Here is a 19,080-nt window from a genome sequence, read left to right as displayed (position 1 = left end):
CCTTCCTGAGTTCACATGAAAACCATCGAGAATGACATCACAGCCTGCCGGACACTCGTGAGGGGCAGACAGGGCTCTGTGTCCGGACACAGGCCGGGCCCCGGGAGAGGGCACACGGCTGTCCCGGCTCCAGCCCACTCCGCACATCCCGAGTCCTGCCAGCGCCGCGCTGCGGGGCGCGGGGCCCGTGGGCAGCGCCAAGGGAAGAGGCAGCAGCGAAGCCGCTTTGCTGCGAGCTGCGGAGCCAGCAGACCTTATTGTCCCGCGGTTTTGCTGTCCTTCCCCCGTTCTCCCCCGTGTGAGGGAGGGGCAGAGCCGCGGTCGCGGGCAGCGGTCCCCGCCGGGCCCCGCACGCCGCCGGCTGAGGCCGAGCGGGCGGAAGCGCCTCGCCTTCCGCTTCCCCTCTGCCCGGGAAGAGGCGGGCACAGCTGCGGCCATGCAGGTCTCCAGCCTCAACGAGGTGAAGATCTACAGCCTGAGCGCCGGCAGGAGCCTCCCGGAGGTGAGTGCGGCGGGGGGAACGCGCCCGGCCCGGCCCGGCCCGGCCCGGCCCGGGTCCCGCGGCGGGAGCTGATCCGCGCGGTGCCGGCGCGGGGGCCGAGCCCCGGCCCGGCCCGGCTGAGCTGCCCCGGTCCATGTGCGACTGTGCTGGGATCGTTACCGAGAAACAGCTCTGAGTGTTTCTTAAACTAGAAATGCAGTTTGAATTCCTACACCTCTGAGTGTAGCGGTGCTGGTCCATAGACCCGTAAGCAACAGGACTTTGTAAGTTTTCTTGGTGTGGAATGGTTAAACTTATCGGTGGAATGAAATTAGAAGATAATCAAGGAAAAAAAAAACCAACAACAAAAGAATTAGTGGCCTAAGTGTCTTAGATTTAAAATGGTTGGTTAAACTTTAAGTGATTCTCGAGTTCCTGTATGAATAATGAGCTCAAGACTGATGTATACCTTTGCCTGCAGTGGCTCTCTGACAGGAAGAAAAGAGCTTTACAGAAGAAAGATGTGGGTGAGTTTACCCCTCGCAGCCATACTCGGCTACTCTACATACATCACATGCACATTCAGAGGAGACTCGTCAGTGACTGATACACAGAAGTTATCCCTAAGTCATAATATAAAAACTAGAGAATTAAACTACAGATAGTTCTTGTATAGCTTCATATGAACACTGTATAACCAGTGGTGTTTTGAATTTTAGACATTAAATATTTGGGTTGTGGATTGTAACAGAAACATGATGCATGAATTCCATGTTGTTACGTTAAAAGCAGACCATAAACTCCTCTCTGATGCTGTGCTAATCTTAGAGCAGGACCACATCATTTTAGCCTAAGGTTGTTACACAAAATAAAAAAAAAAAGCTATTTTTTTAATGAAAGCTATATAATGCAGGAAGTGTTATACAAGACACTTAACCAAAAAAAAATGCATAGAGGTAATGGAGCATGGAATACCTTATACAAGGCCTTAATTGTGTAGGTGTGGAATGAGTATTTGCTACTACATTATATAATAACTTGTTACACAGTTACCTTGGAGTACTAATTTATTTTACACAGAGATAGTCTGCTTCTTAGGGTTAGCAGACTGTGTTAATCTGCTTATGTTAGTTATAATGTCTCTAAAGGATATTCCCTATAGTAAATTAACTAAACATGCTTCCTTAGGAAACCATTACAATTTTTTTGACTGATAGAATTGTGCTAATTCTACAATTTTTTTTTTCTTTACAGATATCCGTAGAAGAATTGAACTTATTCAAGACTTTGAAATGCCCACAGTTAGCACAAAGATTAAGGTATCAAGAGATGGACAGTATATTATGGCAGTTGGTGAGTTAACAAACTGTCTAACAGAGGCCAAAAGTCCTAGGTAATCTTGGGTACAGAGTGACTTAGTGTTTCATGTAGAATTGGTAAGAGTTCCTTTTAAAGTGTGGAAGTGAACATTCTGCTGGAAGCTGGCTCTTAACATGTGATAGAACAGCTGTCTTGGGAGCTGTGGAACACTTCTGTTTAGAATACATACATTCTTAGAATCATAGAATGGTTTGGGTTGGAAGGCACTTTTCAAGATAATCTAATCCAAACCCCCTGCTTTCAAATAAAAAACTAATAAAACAGATCTGTTATAATACAGTTAAATAGTAAGTTCTGAATTACTTTTATTGCATATATGTTAAATAACTTTGGAACATAATTGTTTGAGTGTTTTGGAGGAGGAGGAGGAGGATAATGCTGCATTTTGTAACTGTCAAAATGGGATCCAAGCATGAATACTTAAGTAGGTCTTTCAAATTTACTGGAAGGTGTTACTAGATTCTGTATGATGTATCTGGTAGTTAGAAGAACCTACATACAATGTGTGTTTGCAGAAACCAGGCTGTAAAGTTGTGTTACTAAGAGGAGTGTTTTTCCAGTCACAGAGGCTTTGGGAAGATCAGAAAACTTACAGTAGAAACACAGTAAAGCCATATGTATGATACTATACTTAAAAGAAAAACCAAAACTTTTGTGTTATCTTTTTGGTTAACTTTTTTATTTCATTAAATATCAAATTATTCTTTCAGGAACTTACAAGCCCAGGGTCCGCTGTTTTGATACCTATCAGTTATCCCAGAAATTTGAAAGATGCTTAGATTCTGAAGGTTAGTATAAGCCATGACTGTTTGTACAAGATGTCTGTCATTTATAATTCAGGTTGGACTTGAGGGTACAGAATGTACTTCAGGGGAACACAAGAATCTAGAGTAAAACTGCTTAGTCTTCATCTCTGAATTTTCCCCTTTTATTTTGATTTCAAAGTTCTTTCCTTGCTTGAAAAAGCAGGTGTGAGGGATGTAAGATTTACCTTGAGGTAGAAAATGTGCGGCTCAGAGGGTGAATGTGGCTGAAATCTGTGTCCTGGTTGGTGAATATGATAAAGGTACAATGGCTGGGTGGTGGCAAAATCTTCCTTACCTGTTCTGTGAAGCAGTAAGGTAGGAGAATTGCTCTGTTTTCTCTCTGGAGCCCAAGCTCAGTAGGTGAGTCACAGGGTAAAGAGAATTTCCTGCATCATTGGCATATTGGTTTGTTTGTTTGCTGATTTGATTTTCTGTTTGTTTTCTGGAAACAAGGTACTTAGGGGTAGATGGTAGCATGGCCAAGGCCTTAATTACACCTCGTTTGCTACTAATTTGGTGGGAGAACAACTGTGGTGAGGAAAATAAGGAGCCATCTAGACAATGGGAAAGGGAGAATGAGTGGCTGTTAGAGGAGGGTGGGAGCTGGCAGAGCTCTGAACTTCTAGGGTGCTCAAATTTGAGTAATTATGGGGTTGATTGTTTAGGGATTTTTTGGGGAGGAGTGGGGTGTGAGAGTTTTTACTTCAAGTTTTTTTGTTTGAAAACTGGGATATTAGAAGACTGATGACTGAAAGCTGGGATATAGGGGTAACCAAATCAGTGAGAAAATGAGCACATTCATTACAGAAGAGTTGAACTGGTTTAACTTTGATGTGTGTGAAAGTGGTGTGAAAAATAAAAATTGTAATAAGAGCACAGTGGTATTTCTTTGCTCTCTGCCTCAGGACTACAAGGAGTCATGTAGGGTAAAGGAGCACTATTAGGCAGGGTTTCAGAGAGGCTGGAGAGAGGAACATATAGCAAGAGTGAAACCCTCTTCAAAAGAAGAGAAATCATTGTAATCATAAATGCTTACTACTGATTAGAGTTTAAAGTAGATTTTTTTGAACTGGCATCTTAGTAGACTGCAGAAGTATGTTTAATTTGAAGTCTAGCATAGAGTCACTCCAGGTAACTTTAAATGAGTTATCTCATTTAAATAGAACCAATTTAGCTGGAGCAGCTACTCCCTAACATTCCCAACTCAGCTTAATTAAAACTAGGTAAAGTTCAATACATTAGTGTTCAGCTTCCACATTTGTGACGTTTTTGAGCCTTAGAACTTCTTTTGTGAAAGTGCTAACCTCTTGGAAGGTCTGCATATGCAAGTTATATGCATATGTGTCCAAACTCATGTAATTTTTTATCACCTTTGATGGATTACCAAAGCTCCGTGGACCAGACACTCACTGAAAACCATTTGATTAGACATTCCCACAGCAATAAAATACATGGTTGAGCATTGTGTTGAGGAATGTGTCAAGCATACAAGAACAATAAAAAGATTACAGGATACTTCATATGTTTATAAAGTTTTAAAAAGCTACTTATGGTTTTGCAAATCAAGTTACATACTAAAGATTAATGCCTACATTATGCATTGACACCTGTGGGAAATACTTACATGACTAAAGATTAGCACGAGTGTAAATGTTTTCAGGATTATACCAATGTTTGCAAATAAGTTTGCTTGCTTAGTTGACTCAAAATTCTCTTGCTCTCTCCTCTAGTGGTTACGTTTGAGATATTATCAGATGATTACTCAAAGGTATGTTTAATGGCTTTCAGTGTATAAATGAAAAAAATTGTTTAGTAAGTATATTAAACTGCATTTTCATATATAGTAAAGGCAATCAATCAACACAGCTTTTGGAACAGAAATATTTTTTTTAAAAATGGCAAACAGGATAAATATTTTTTGTTCCTTTAAAATTTTGTTTGTTTTCTTTGTGTTTTGTACTGTAATTTGCTTTGGTGCTTTTAAAGTCTTTTTTCTGTTGGAAAGAAAAGCTTCAAATAGTGTTCTATCCTAGAAGCAAAATAATGTGAAAAATGGAATTAACTATTCTTTCTGGGCTAACATTTAATCACAATTCTTGTGACAAGCGATGCACTCATACACTGTTTTTGAAAGGTGGGATAGCAGTGGGTAAGTTAACAACCTGATTTGTCAGTGTTGTTACAGGCATGATGATTATGAGCATATGAATGAGGCAAAAACTGCAGAGAGATGTAATGTCTTTTTTTAATTATTTTTTTTTTTAATTAATTGCTGTACCTGGAGGAATCACCTGAGTGTTTATTTTATGCCCTTTTTTTTTTTCTGTGAAAAGACCTTACCATTTCAGGTATGGGTTTGTTTTAATAAATACTGCTATTTGATCAGAGACATGATCATCTAGCCTTGTAGCTGTTTTACATTTTTCCTGTGAGATTTCCAAGGAAGTGCATGAGTTTGAGTAGCAGAAGGTAATGGCTGATACTTTACAGTAGCTTCCCACTTGTCTGTCTGGTGGAAAATGTTTCTGGCTGTACTAAATTCCAAATACTACTATTTGTACTATTCCAAATAGTCATTTGGGAGACTGAGGAACATGCTGTATCCCCAGATGTTTCTGACTGGTTATGAACAGAAAGGAGTGTGTGTTTTCATCTGAAATGGGTGCTGTATTTCAGGCTGAGGCTCTACTGTTTTAACTTCATACAATCCTTGTTTTCAATTTTATTTTACTAAAACTTAAGAAATCATCATAAAGAAAAATAAACTTCAAGTAGCTGTCATAATGCTGTGGACATGTTTGAAAGAGGGAACGATATTTGAGAAATTACACGTGAAATTTTAAGAATCACAGAAGTATGAGTTGGAACGGGACCTTAAAATATCATTTTAATGCTTGAACAGTTCTGACAAAATCTGCAGGCATGGTGGTTCCACAGATTTACTGAATAAATTGTTGCAATTCTGCTGTACCTTATCATAAAGAATTTTTAGTTCCTGTCAAACCTGCCCAGGAAAATCTCAAGTTTTTACTGTTGCTACTGCAGAGAGATTTTTTTTGGGACTGTCTGTATTCTGTCCCTTGTTAGTCTTGGTAGCCCTATTGGTGCTCTCAGCATCCTTTCATAGCCAGGGAAATAGTGTCTCTCCATATCTGTTTCTGCCATCCTTGTAAGGTTGCTTTGAGGCTTGTTTGCTTTTTCACAGTGAGAGCATCTGTTTTCTTTCATACAGATTAGCACCTGTAAGTCCAGTTACATTGCTGTGCTTTTCTCCGTTTTAGGCTTAAAAGTCTTAGACTTGGACAAAGTTTCAGACTTGGGAGAGAGTATTATTCTTTTTCCACAGCTTTTTGCCAGGAGACCTGTATTTCCATGTAGTATTTTTGCCACACACCAGTGCCAGTGCTTTTGCTGGTGTCAGGTTGTAGTTTTCTGGTGGTGACCAAATTAATTTAGTAAAAAGAAAAGACAATCACAATTTACAGTGAGCTGTATCCACTACTAATGAAAGAGAACACAAATATATTCAAGCCCAATATTATAGAAATTTGTGTTTAAATAGAAAATTATTAGTGATAAGACAGTTATTAGGAGAATATTTGGATCCTTTTGGCAGCTGTAAAAATCTTTTTGGAGGCAGAGTGGGTGAGAAGAAAATTCACTTTTCTTACTGAAAGTAAACCACATCTTCTTTCTTCCTTGAAACAGGTTTTTGATGACTTAGTGATAGTGAACTAAGAACATGTGATACTGATATTTTTAAATAAAATATGGTTTAATTTTGTGTTCTTATAGTTTATGTAGCTTCTGTACTGCCTGAAAATGCAGACATTCTTTTTTCTGCAATGATAGTAGAGAAAAGATTGGTCTGAGTATTGTTTCAAACAGAGCTTTATTTGTAAAAGAGTAAAGAGCTTTGTTTGTTTGAAGCCTCCAGGAAAAAGCATAAAGGCATTAGGCAAAAAATAAAGTGCAATGTATATGAACAACACCACTGTGTAGCATTAGCTGTGCAACTGTATCTGTAACTTAATATGAAATTTTGGTTAGAATTCTGAAATATGATACTCTGCTTAGTCTTGGACCGAGATGAGTAAGTCCATGAATAAAAGTTGAAACACTTAGGGTTTCTGGTATCAAAAAAAGAACACAAGTAAGGAGGAACTTAATGATAATTAAGCATGAAGTGCCATCCCAGGTCAGTATTTTCTCCATGTCTCTTAAGGGAAGAATATACAGATTTATAAATAAAGATGTCAGCTTTAAAGTAACTTATGTACCTCACCTTTCCTGAGTTTCTCATCCTTATTTGCATTGCTAACAGTGTAATTCAGTGGTAGAAGACTTTAGATATTGACTATCTACTGTTTTTAGAAGATGCATGTACTACACAGGCTAAACTAAAGTATCACTTTTCTAATCCAAGCTAAATAGGGATGAGGCTCAGAGATAAAGGTTTGGCTGTGATTATCATGCATGGCATGAGTTTGGGACAAGCCAGCTGTTCCTCCATTGCACAGTGCCATGGTTTGAGTGCAACAGGTGATGTGGGAGATCCTGTCTCTGGAGGGGGAAGAATCCCTTCCTGTGGGTACATGCCATGTTAACCTGCCATAAGGAGTGTAACAGCAAGACCTGGCTTATTTATTTACTGAGGTAGATTGAGCTCTCTGGTAATGCCTCCCTGCAGGTTTTTCCAGGACTGAGACGTTTGTCTTAAGTTTCAGAAAGTAAAAATGATCTTATTCAGTTGAGAACAAAATTGCAGAAAGATCATTGGTGTCATTTATTGGAATGCTGCTGTGCATCAGGATGTGTAGCTCGTGCTTAGTACCTGTGAACTTACTGATGTCTGCACAGCTTTGTACCTGGAAGAAATTGCTAACTGTAGTGTCTTGAAGGAAGTAGAAATGTTAATTTTGGTGCAGCAGAACATGAGCTAATTGTTCTGACTGCAGTGTCACTTTCAGGGCGTCTCATTTACTCTTGTGAACATTCATATAATGTATATTAAAAAAACTCTTTGCTGTGGCAATTAGTGCAAATGATGAAGCACTAATTGATTCTGTCATTTTAGTAGAAATTGTTTGAATAAGTTTGGATAAGCCTGCATGAATTTGAAAAGCAAAAAAAATCACTGAAGTTTGTGCTGTAAGAGGAGTTGTGGAGATTCTTGTCTGTTTCAGTGTTTTCTGTTTTACTTTCAGATTGTCTTCTTGCAGTGTGGCAGATTTGTGGAGTTTCATTCACAACATGGCCATTACTACAAGACAAGAATACCAAAATTTGGTAGAGATTTCTCTTACCACTACCCATCGTGTGATCTGTATTTCGTAGGAGCAAGGTATTAAGTGGAATATTTTGTTTCAGTTTTGTTAGCAGTGTTTTCCAGTAGTAGAATGAACATTAAAATATTAGAAAAGTTAAAAAGTGGAAGAAGTGGCAATTCCTTCCATATTAATAATGGAGATGGTGAAGAGTGGAAAATTTGGGAAGATTAAAATTAATTCAGTTTCCCATGCTATTTTTAAGCTGTTTTTTCCTTTGATTCTTAAACCATGTATATCATGTATTTGCGAATTTGTATTAAAAACTGCAGGTTGGTGTATTGTTTTAAAAAGTGATTAGCATTTAAGTGAGGAAGATTAAATAACTTTTCCTGTCCTGGTTGGTGTTTTATTGCTGTGAAGTGTGAGTTAAATCATATAATTTGGTTTCTGAAATGACATATAAAAGTAAAATTAGATCCTTAGGGATCTAATTTCAAACAAAGTAAGTAGAAATTCAAGATGTAACTTAAATCACAGGAAATTAAAAGATCTTGAGAAATGAATTAATGTATATTTTGCCTGCAAAAGTAGTAATTGTTGGGATATTGAAGTAAAATAAATAAATGGTCACTATGCACATTTTTCTCTGTATTTTGAACACCAAAGTATATGTTTGTCTTTTTGCAAATTGTAAATTCTGAAAATTGGGTATTTGGCAAAATTAGGCTGTGAAAAAAACCTTTGCAATGCCTCCAAATTTACAGCAGTGTCTTTCAGTATCTGTAAGACACAAGAGTAATTTTGGGTTTTTCTTTTGTAGTTCTGAAGTTTACAGGCTAAATCTGGAACAAGGAAGATTTCTGAACTCCCTGCAAACTGAAGCTTCGTAAGTTCTGTGTAATGCATGACCTCTGTCTTCTTTCCACCAGGTGGAAGCAGACTTCTAGCATGCTCACCACCAGAACTGTCTCTGAACACTGCCCAAATGCTTTGCAGAGTTGAAAATGAACATATGCTGAGTCTGAGTCTCATTTTATTTTATGTTCTCTAATTTTTTTTCTTCTAGTTTTTATGTTTAATTGAATTTTCTTTTGTGGATGTTTTAAGATTGCTTAATATGGACTAAATAGGTATTATATAACTTGATCTTAAGAACATTTCATTAAAACTTTGCCATTATTACTCAATTTAGCCATCATATAGAGATCTACCCACAGGGTATGTACTTTCCCAGACATGTCTTTGTCCTTCTGCTCTTGAAGTAGCCCAAAGAGAATTTTTATATCTCCAGCATGTGTCTGATTCTTTTTAAAACATTACCAGAGTAGGAACTGAGCTTTTTTCATGTGGGGAGAGGCAGATGAGAAGACTTCATTAGATAGAGTGGCTTGTTGGTGGCCAACAGCTGCTGTCAGTGGGCAGAACAGCTTAATGCATGAAGAAGTATTTGGGAAGACACAATAAAAAACTGAGTAACAGGAGAAAGAAAAGGGGAAATTCTGGAATGGAAGGGGTAAGGGTTTAGGATAAAATCTGGATTAGAGAGGTGAGACTTAAGTTGTGAGAAGGTTTTGAGGTGAGGGAGTTGGATGAGTTACAGAATTAGAGGTAGAGGGCTTTGAATAGAAGTTGGAAAGTGCTGGGATAAGTGGTGTAGAGAGAAATATTTTTACTTTGGAAGAATTGTTGTTGAAATACAGGGCTCTTGGGTACCCTGCTGAGAAACAGGATACTTGGGTGAGAGGTGACCATTGGTCAGACAACATGTTGGAGATGTAAGCTTTAGAACATAAGTAATCATAAAGATCTTTTGTCATAATTAGAGATTCATTTAGGTTGGAAAAGGCCTCTAACATCATCAAGCCCAACCATTAACCCAACACTGCCAAGTCCACCACTCAACCATGTCCCCAAAACACCTCATCTACGCATCTTTGAAATGCCTCCAGGGACAGCAATTGAACCACTTCCCTGGGCAGCCTGTTCCAATGCTTGGCAATCCCTTCAGTAAAGAAATTTTTTCTAGAATCCATGTGAACCTCCCTTGGCACATCTTGAGGCCATTTCTTCATGTCCTATTGAGTTGTTTAAGAGTACAGTGGAGCAGAGTGATGAGGCAGGTCTTGGTGGTAGGTGGTGGATAAGGGCAGAGGAACACAGAGAACCTCGGAGCCCAAGCTGCTGCTCAGGGCACGTCATGTAAATTCAGATTAATTTTCTAAGGGGGGGTCTTGAAAGCTCCAAAGATAGAAATTTCCCAGCCTGTATGATTAACACATTCCATTGCTTAATTATCCTTATAGCATAAAAATATTATGCTTACATCCAGTTGGAACCTTACCTGTTTGAAGTAATCAGCACTGTCTCTGGCTCCAGATTGTTGGTAAGCTCCCCCTAACTATGGGAAGCTGTCATTATGTGGCCATCTGTCCCTCCCTCCAATTTTTGCTTTTCCAGGTTGAGGAATAGTGTACATGATTACAGAAATCTTATTAGGTGTTCATGTGTTAAATTGTTCTGAGGTCATTAAACTTGCTCCTTTTTCTGTTGTAGGGAGAGTAATGTCTGTGACATAAATCCTGTACACTTCTTGTTTGCTATGGGGACGGCTGAGGTAAATGCTTGTATTCCTTTTACGAAAAGGGCAGTAGTTTTTGTTTCATTTTTGTAATAACTTGCAGGAGGATAAGAAGAAATCATGTACCTAATTAATTAAATTGGTCTCATTTGCTATGTTAAGTATAAATATGTTAAAGATGACTTTTCAGAGCGTAGTGCAGATAAAATATTAGAGTTACTTGGTTGCCGAGTGCTTGAGATTTTGCAGATGAGAGCAAAAATAATGTTCTCTCATTTTGCAGTGTAGCCATCTGTAGAAATTAGCTGGCATGTGTACCCTATTAATCTTAGGAAAATTAGTGTTAGTGATTTTGATTTAGATTGCATTGAAAAAACTAGAAATGAAAAATGTGCAGCCTGTATGTCATTATTAGAACAACTCATGTCAGCCTAGGAAATTTTGTTAATTATTCATTAGATTAGATAATTCATTTTTTTATTTAAACGTTTTCAGACTATGAGGCACCTGCTGCATAAGCTTGAACCATATTTTCTAAACTGTTTAGGGTAAAGTGGAATGCTGGGATCCTAGAACTAGAAATCGAGTTGGGCTGTTGGACTGTGCTTTAAGCAGTGTGACAGCAGACACAGAGTGAGTAAAGGCTACCTTTTCAAATTGTGTTGTTCTGCATTTTTCAGAAGTTTTGGTTTTAAAAATAAGTCCCACTTTGCTTTAAAATGACCTGCCTCTTCTCTGGTCATTGCTAGTGTGAGTAAAGGATTTTCTTAGTCATAAAGAAGTTCTCTTACACACTAATCTAAGTAGCAGTGGCTGTTTTTGTATACAAGTATGTGTTGTGAATGTAAACAGTGCAGCTTTTTGAAGTAGCATTTCTGAATTATACCTGATTTAGTATTAGCTAAGAATTAACTTAGTTACTTTTTAACATTAAAAATACTATTTGCAGGCTTTATTGAAAGAATGCCTAACTATAAGCATTGTGCTTTGCAGGATAGAAGGTTTGCCATCCATTTCAGCACTGAAATTTGATGGGGCTTTGAATATGGCTGTTGGAACATCTACTGGGCAGGTAGATTTGACTTAACCTACCGTAGTTCTTAGGAGATTCTGCTCTTGCAATTCCCAATCCCAGTCTATTATACATTGAATGCAATATATATCTATTATTGCAAGTATTTATTAGACCATAAATTATGTGTATAGAGTAGTAATAGTCAAACTGCAATTTAATTTTATCAAATGCTTGTGCTCTTCAGAATTTTGTAGGTACCACTTTAAATCTTTATAACCTACATACTGTGTAAGTTCAAATTTGCAGTTTTCTTACGACTTGAGTCAAGTGTGTGGGGAAGTTGCTGCTTTTTGGGACTATGAGTACCATCTCAATGCAACATATGTGCTCTGCCTTGTCTTGATGGTGGCTAAAAAACCTGAAATTATTGTCTTTCTACTGTTATTTTTAGTGTCTTACCTTGATATGAAGAATCATTTCAGTTCATTTATTGTTGCCATCATATTTATAAAGGGAAGTGTGGGGATTGTTCCCTGCCTTCATCAGTATTTTCATGGGTTTAGAAACTGTAGCTTCTTCAAGAACAGATAAATGTGTGAAAATTGTATTTGCTATGTTACAGTACAAGTCAGACGAATTTTATTGTAAATTGTGTTTCTCTTTAAATAAACTGATAATATTATTTTTCCCAAAAATTACTGTTATTCACACTTTACATATGAAAAATTTAACTTTCTCAAGTTCCATAGGAAGTTTTGGAGGTAAAATACACGTTTTTGGAAGACAGGGCCTGTACTCTCTACTTTCCTTAACATAAAAAATTACATTCTGTGGTGTTTCACTGAGGGAAAGTTACATTCACTGAATTTGGAAGGGAGTCTGAAAATTTAAATCATGTAACAACAACATGAGAATCTGGAAGTGAAATATTACTAATTATGAAATACTCTTAGTATTTCATACTCTTAATAAGAGTAAGGTTTGTTGTTTTCAATAGAAATTAAAAAGTCATTAGAAAGATGGTTAGGTCTTAAATTTGTTAATTTTTCTAGATGGAAACATGGTGATGTTAAAATACCTGGGTAGAATAAACTGGGCTCCCCTAATAAGTTGTTTTCAGAATTTAATATTATTTATTTTATGTAAATCCTGCTTATGTATTTATGTAAAATCTCAAGTGTAGTTAAGTGTTTAGTGAAGATCTGATGGGCATGACTTCCTCATAATCTTATAATGTTATAAATTGAATTTGTCTCTTATTCTTCAAGGTCCTATTGTATGATCTCCGGTCTAGTAATCCATTAATAGTCAAAGATCACCACTATGGCCTGCCTATTAAATCAATTCAGTTTCAGCATCAGTTGGATTTAATTATCTCTGCGGATTCTCGAATCATAAAAATGTGGAACAAAGATACAGTAAGTAATTTGATGTTGCTGCATTCAGATTTTTTAATTTTTACTTTATTTGGGTTGAGAGGTTTTGGGTGTTTTTTTTTTGTTTGTTGTTTTGGAGTGTTTTTTTGTGCAGCTTGATTAATTAAGCTGAAATTCAGTGTAAGCAGTTGAGATTTTAATGTCTCTTAATTTACATAGCATTTTGTCCTGTCTGACTAAATCCACATCTGGGAAGTTATTCAATAGCCTGTCAGGTATAAAGATATAGTCTTAGGGGGTTTCTAGCTGTTTGTACATGTCTGGCCAAGAGGCTTCTTTCAGGAGAAGGATTTAAGCATAAAAAGTAGTATCTTAGCCATTGCCGTGGTTTGTATATTTCTCAGTGTTCTTGAATACATCCATTACTTTTTTTCACCTGAAAAAACATGTTCATTCCAATTCCCTGCTCAGAGTTGGGTTAATTTCAAAGGTAGATCAGTTACAGACCTGTTAAAATCAGGTACTGCTTGCTTATTTTCACAGGATCCTGTTTGGATACTGAAGCAGATACTATGCATGGAGCCAAATAACAGTGTGTCTTACACTGTCTTAGGGGGATTATGTTGCAATGGGCAATGTCTTTATCCCTGCCCTTTGCACCTCTAAGTGAAATTGAAATCTCTGATTTTCATGGCACTTTTTTTCATTATATCATGCTGTCATCCTCATTCTTACCTTTGTGTCAATGAACCTTACTATGAATCTGTGGGGCAACATATTTTGTTGCCATAGATTCATAGTAAGACTATTGTAACTTGTTTTGGTTTGAGGGGATGTCTGTAGTCATTGTGTTCCTTCTAAAAAACATGCTCCATCAGTGTTTTTCTAACTTTATAGTGAAACAGAATTGTAGTAGGGGCTTTTTTCTAATTATTTCAGGCAGTCACTTCAGTATTGTTGCGCTGCTTCATGAACTTTCAACAGCCTCTTTTATTTTTTCTCTGATCACAAATAGTTTTTTGTAAGCTCCTCTGCAGTTAATTTTTATTGTTTGAAAGAGCAAATAAATTATTGGTTATTATTTAAAACATCTGCAGTGGCCTCTCTCCATTTTTCCTAGGTATGTGTATTTCCCTCCTTAAGAATGAAACACTGTAAGGTTTGTCAGGTGGCCTCTGGTGGGAAAAGGGAGGGCTTCTCTCCGCTGGAAGGCAAAGATAGCTTTGGACTCTTTCCTAGAGTATGTTCCAGCTGGCTCCACCTCTCCCAGATGCTGGTTCCTGACTATCTCTGGCCGGGAACCAAGTGCAGAGGCAGACTTCGGGTGGAGAGCATATGGCTTTGATACCAGAATAGCCCCATGCTGAGACGTGCCTTGGGGTGGGGAGCACCAGGCTTTTGTCTGCTGAGGCCAGGGTGGAGGAAGACTCTTCTTAATCATCAGGGAGAGACCAGAGGTGGGTGGGGTAACAGCATGTAACTGGGAGGGAAAGGAAGGGCTCAGAAAGGTAGGTGGGATTGCTGCAGGGAAAGTAAAAAAAGAGGAACAGGATCAAAATTTGCCTTGTTCCTGTCCCTCATTTAGAATTCTGCAGGCATGTAGTCTCATGCTTCAGATTATGTGGTCCAGTTGTTAGAGACTCTTACTTTACTGGCTGTTTTGTATGTTGGCTTATAAGAGCACCTGTATTTTGTCTGGGTTTTTCAGACTGTGTTCCAGTTCTTACTATTTTGAGAACATTGTTTCCTGCTTTTACCTCTTTCTTAAGTAACCTTTATAACTTTTAATTCTGATCTAAGCTAGATACCGCTGCATGTTCTTACTACTTTTATTTTATATCAAGACCTCTTTATGATTTATAAACTCAGTACTCAGTATTAAATAAAACATTGAGCTATATTTCATTTCATGTAGACATTAGTACAGTGGAAGAACCAAGCCCCAGATTCAAATTCCACTCCTAATTCATTTATTCAGCTAATCATTCTTAGCAAAGTAAAGTTACTTAAAACTACCCCATTCAGAGCTGAATAAACTGAGGGTTATGCTGGCAGTGTGTCAGCCCCACTTTTGCATAAAATAAAATAAATCTGACATATATTTTCAACACAGAAGTGTAAACTGAGAATTTAGAGGTGCCACTGTACATTGCTATGTCTTCAATTACCAGTGGGCTGCACTTCCTTGTAAGAGATTGAATCAGAGATAAAATACAATACTGAGTTCCTTGTTTTATGTTCAGAAATTAATAACATTTTATTGTTCTGCAAAATCTGTTCCATCTTTATTCCATCATGTTTCTTAGCTTCAATAGTAGCTATTATTAATGTTTAGATTTACTGAATTTAATTATATTGTTTAGAGTTCTTCATGATTTATTTTCTTTCTACAATTTCAGGGGAAGATATTTACTTCAATGGAGCCAGAACATGATATAAATGATGTCTGCCTTTATCCAAATTCGGGTATGTTAAGTATATTAATGTCTTGCTGAATTAAAAAGGAAAAGCTTGTTAACCCAAGGTGTGGTCTTTGTTTGGGTGATACAATTTAGGTCTACTTTCCTCCTTACTGCAGAGCTTGGAATAAAGGGTTATTTGTCAGTGTCCTTGTTTCCTCTGCATCTGTATTACATTGGAGCCTCTTTGCAGTTAGAAGCTGCTGTGCTGTTAATTGAGTGATTGACCTTTTTACTCCTTCAAATATCTGAAGTGACTCATTTCATAAGAATAGGAATTTTGGCCTATTGTCTTGACTAAGTCCCAGATGGCTTAGTGCTTGCTTTGTAGAGGTAGGAAAAATCTCTTTACAGCAAATTTGCAGATTTTTTTTAAGTGTTTCAAGGATTTTATCTTTCCTTGATTTAAATACAGCACTTAAATTGTGCCATCCCTTAAGTTTTAAGTGTAGATTCCTAAGTATACAAATTTGCATGGTTTCTGTAATTGTTTTCAGATTTTTTGCATCTCACAATATGTTTAGACATTAAAGCTGAGGATCACTTTTAACGAAGGTTTCCAGGACTGAATGAGTGAAAATATTTTACAGAGTGGTGGTTGTGTGTGCATATGTGCTTTGGTTGTACTTCAGATTGCAACTGGAATTAATTTTCTTGCTTAATATGAGTTGCTTTAGTTCTTAAGTATGGTGTGACACCTACTTTCCTTTTTAGAAAGCAGTATTGAAAAAGATGAAATAAGTTAGGATCACTTGGATGGCACAGAGCAAAAGTCTTGAAACAGACAATGCCTGAGTTGCAAACTGCTATTATCCTAATTTTAGAGAGAGGTAGCAGTGAAGACAGAGCAACTTGGACTTTGATTCATGCTGGCAGCTCAAATTTAAGATCGTAGATAAGTGAGATTGAGATTTCTAGCAAGTTAAAACTTATCTTTGTCTTTTCTGCCAACTTCAGTTAAGAATGTGTTGGAGTTGTGTTTTCTTTTTTTTTTTTCCTTTTTTTTTTTTTTTTTTTTGTGAGATGAGCAATTAAATACTCTTTCCTCATAAAATGGGGGGCATTTTTGACCTTGTGAGCAGAATACATGCCAGGTGCCCTGGTGGAATGTAGGATTTCACGTGGGTGTATTTGAGAATTATTGCATGGTGACAGGGTGGACTGTGTGTTCTGGAGATGGATAAACCCTCATCCGTGGTGGCTACAGAGAGACATCATTGGAGTGAATTGTTTTTGGCATTGCACCCATGTTTCACCTGTGAGCTTATTGGTTTCATCTAAAAGAGAATCCGGCAGCAAATTAACGTCCACGCTGCATCAATGAAGAGCTCACTGTGGGGAACGGAACAGAAAAAAGTTATTTGTCAATGTAGAATCAGAGTATAATTTAGGTTGGAAGGTACCCCTGGGAGTTGTATATTTCCTACTCAAAGCAGGGCCAACTTGCAGTTAGATCCAGCTTTGAAGTCTGATCAGGTTGCTCAGATCAAATCAAGTTTGAATATGTCACGGATGGGCATTTCTCCGCTGTGGATGCTCTGTAGCCTTTGTGGTATGTGGACATGCCTTGTGTGCTTTTGCAGAAATGGTTTTCATGAAACTTTGCAGGACGAATCTTGTAGCACAAAGAATTGAATGCACACATCTCCCTAATGTTGCTATTGGACATTGATTTTCACATGTCTGCGACAGATCTAGATTGTGCAGTCCAATTCTCTGTCTCACATCTCCTTCTTAAATCAGTGCTGCTTTTCTTACTGTGTGGAGGGGAGCAGGTTGATAGTTTTGCTAAGAACTGTTGTGGAAAGAAAACTGGGTTGTATTTTATAGTCACATGGAGGCAGTGGGGCAAAAGCTAGAGCATGTTGCAGTGGAAATTGAGAGATCTAGGGTAAGAGGTGGTGCATCATGTGTTTATCATGAATACTGTTGGACCAGCATTTAAGATGCCTAGAACCACCTCATTCTTGTTCAGAATGTGAGAAATAATCAGGACTGAAGTTCTGAAAAAAAGGAAGTACTTTCGGTAAGATGGGCTTGCAGTTGTGGAAAGTCAAAAATATATAACATAATATCAGTATGGGTTTGGCTCAGTGGTCCTTCTGATGCCCCAGCATTCTCAGAGCCCTGCTGGATGCATAGCAGAGGAAACCCAGGAGATCTTTGCCTAGCTTGTGTTTTAACACTTCTTGTGTCACTGCTACTCAGAAAGACAAACCCCCATTTTCACCCTTATTGGAGAAGTAAGAATTTGATGGGTGGACTGTTCAGGGGATGAGGAATTGGTTGGATAGTTTCATCCAGAAGGTGTAGTGGTCAACAGTTCAATGTCCAGATGGAAATCAGTGACAGGTGGTGTCCCTTAGGGCTCTGTATTGGGACAAACTTTATTTAATATCTTCATTAATGACATAGCGAGATTGAGTGTACCCTCAGCAAACTGGCAGATGACACCAAGCTGAAGGATGTGATGCCATCCAGAGGTACTTGGACAAGCTTTGGAATTGAGCCCATGGGAATCTCATCCAAACCAAACTATTCTATGATTCTATAATTCTATCAGTTATGGTAAACTCAAGATCACTATACTGTGAACTGGGTTTTTTTGGTGGTAGTTTTGTAGTTAGGCAGTTCCACAGTTAGGCATTTTTAATTTAACTGTTTTACCAACTGACTTCAGTATTAGTACCTTTCCTGGGAAGCAAGCTCTCTTGTATCTTTGACCAAACTACATAATGACAGACCTTAGTGGATCCCTTAATAGTCAAATATCTTCCTCTTATCATACATGAATAGAATGGGGCTAGGGGGAAAAATGTTTACCTCTTACTGAGTAGCTTTTAGTCAATTTAAGTTGTAGAATATAAATGAAACTTGATAACAGTCTCATCTGTTTCAATTACTGTAGGAAAAACTAAAATGTAAGAATCTGCATTTTCTAAAACTACTGCTCTCACATACTATCACTTCATACTCCCATTTTCATCCTTTTACATTCATACTTTACTGCAGATAATTTTCCAAAGAGGGTCTTACTAAAACTTCTGAAAAAAGGCTTTCCCTTATTTCCCTTCTACAGTAATCAACCTAGGCTGTTATGTAGTTTATTAGGGTGTAGTCTTTCTTCCCATAAAAATTTATTAAAACTAACAAGCTGAAGCAATAAAAATGCATGGAATAGATGTCTCCTTTCAGAGTGGTTAACTTTCTATCATTCTTCTATTTCCCCTGTAGAATACACTCATATACTGTTCTGAAGTCTGTTTTTGTCTTTTAATTATTGATGGAAGACTCTCAAAGAGGAGGTTTTACTTTACTATCATCTTTGAAGCATCTGCAGAATTAATTTCTGTCTTTATATCTTAATGATTCCTATTCAGTCGGTGGAAAGATGCTTTGTCTTATGAAATAGTAGTGAGTGTGCTGTTAGGGGAGCATGTAACTTGTCTGCTATACTGGAGCACTCCATGTGTGTGTATTCAAGTGTATGCTTTAAATTCTTGCTTTTTCCTTAAATTGCCTGCAAACCTTTCCATGCACAGATTTTAGCCTGTTTACAGACAAAGCTTTCACAAATATCTTGCTTTTGCTGGGAAAGTAAGCCCGCTTTTTTCTGACAAGTCCAGCTGCATTATGTATCTATAATAAAAGGATTAGGTAGGAAGGATTACTCCACCCATGTTAATTGCATTCCTGTAGTTGGGTGTAAATTATA

At 37.6% G+C, this 19,080-nt stretch overlaps 1 protein-coding gene across 4 annotated transcripts in view; it reads left to right on the top strand.

The window, feature by feature from the left end:
• The window catches only part of NOL10 (nucleolar protein 10), a 53,470-nt gene continuing 34,390 nt past the window's right edge, over window positions 1–19,080 (top strand). For 2 of the 4 annotated variants that reach the window (XM_015621120.3, XM_015621119.3), the window contains exons 1-12: window positions 395–502; window positions 963–1,008; window positions 1,736–1,834; window positions 2,572–2,649; window positions 4,398–4,435; window positions 7,875–8,011; window positions 8,758–8,823; window positions 10,491–10,551; window positions 11,063–11,148; window positions 11,509–11,587; window positions 12,799–12,948; window positions 15,306–15,372. In XM_015621120.3, the coding sequence (XP_015476606.1) occupies window positions 437–502; window positions 963–1,008; window positions 1,736–1,834; window positions 2,572–2,649; window positions 4,398–4,435; window positions 7,875–8,011; window positions 8,758–8,823; window positions 10,491–10,551; window positions 11,063–11,148; window positions 11,509–11,587; window positions 12,799–12,948; window positions 15,306–15,372 (973 nt within the window). In that variant the 5' untranslated portion in view covers window positions 395–436. Of the gene's footprint in view, window positions 503–962; window positions 1,009–1,735; window positions 1,835–2,571; window positions 2,650–4,397; window positions 4,436–7,874; window positions 8,012–8,757; window positions 8,824–10,490; window positions 10,552–11,062; window positions 11,149–11,508; window positions 11,588–12,798; window positions 12,949–15,305; window positions 15,373–19,080 lie in introns of all 4 variants that reach the window. The other 2 variants (XM_033513064.1, XM_033513063.1) reach the window with 1 other exon arrangement.

Source organism: Parus major, chromosome 3 (assembly GCF_001522545.3).
Source record: "Parus major isolate Abel chromosome 3, Parus_major1.1, whole genome shotgun sequence".
Taxonomy (NCBI): domain Eukaryota; kingdom Metazoa; phylum Chordata; class Aves; order Passeriformes; family Paridae; genus Parus; species Parus major.
This window is presented reverse-complemented; position numbering and strand designations above follow the sequence as displayed.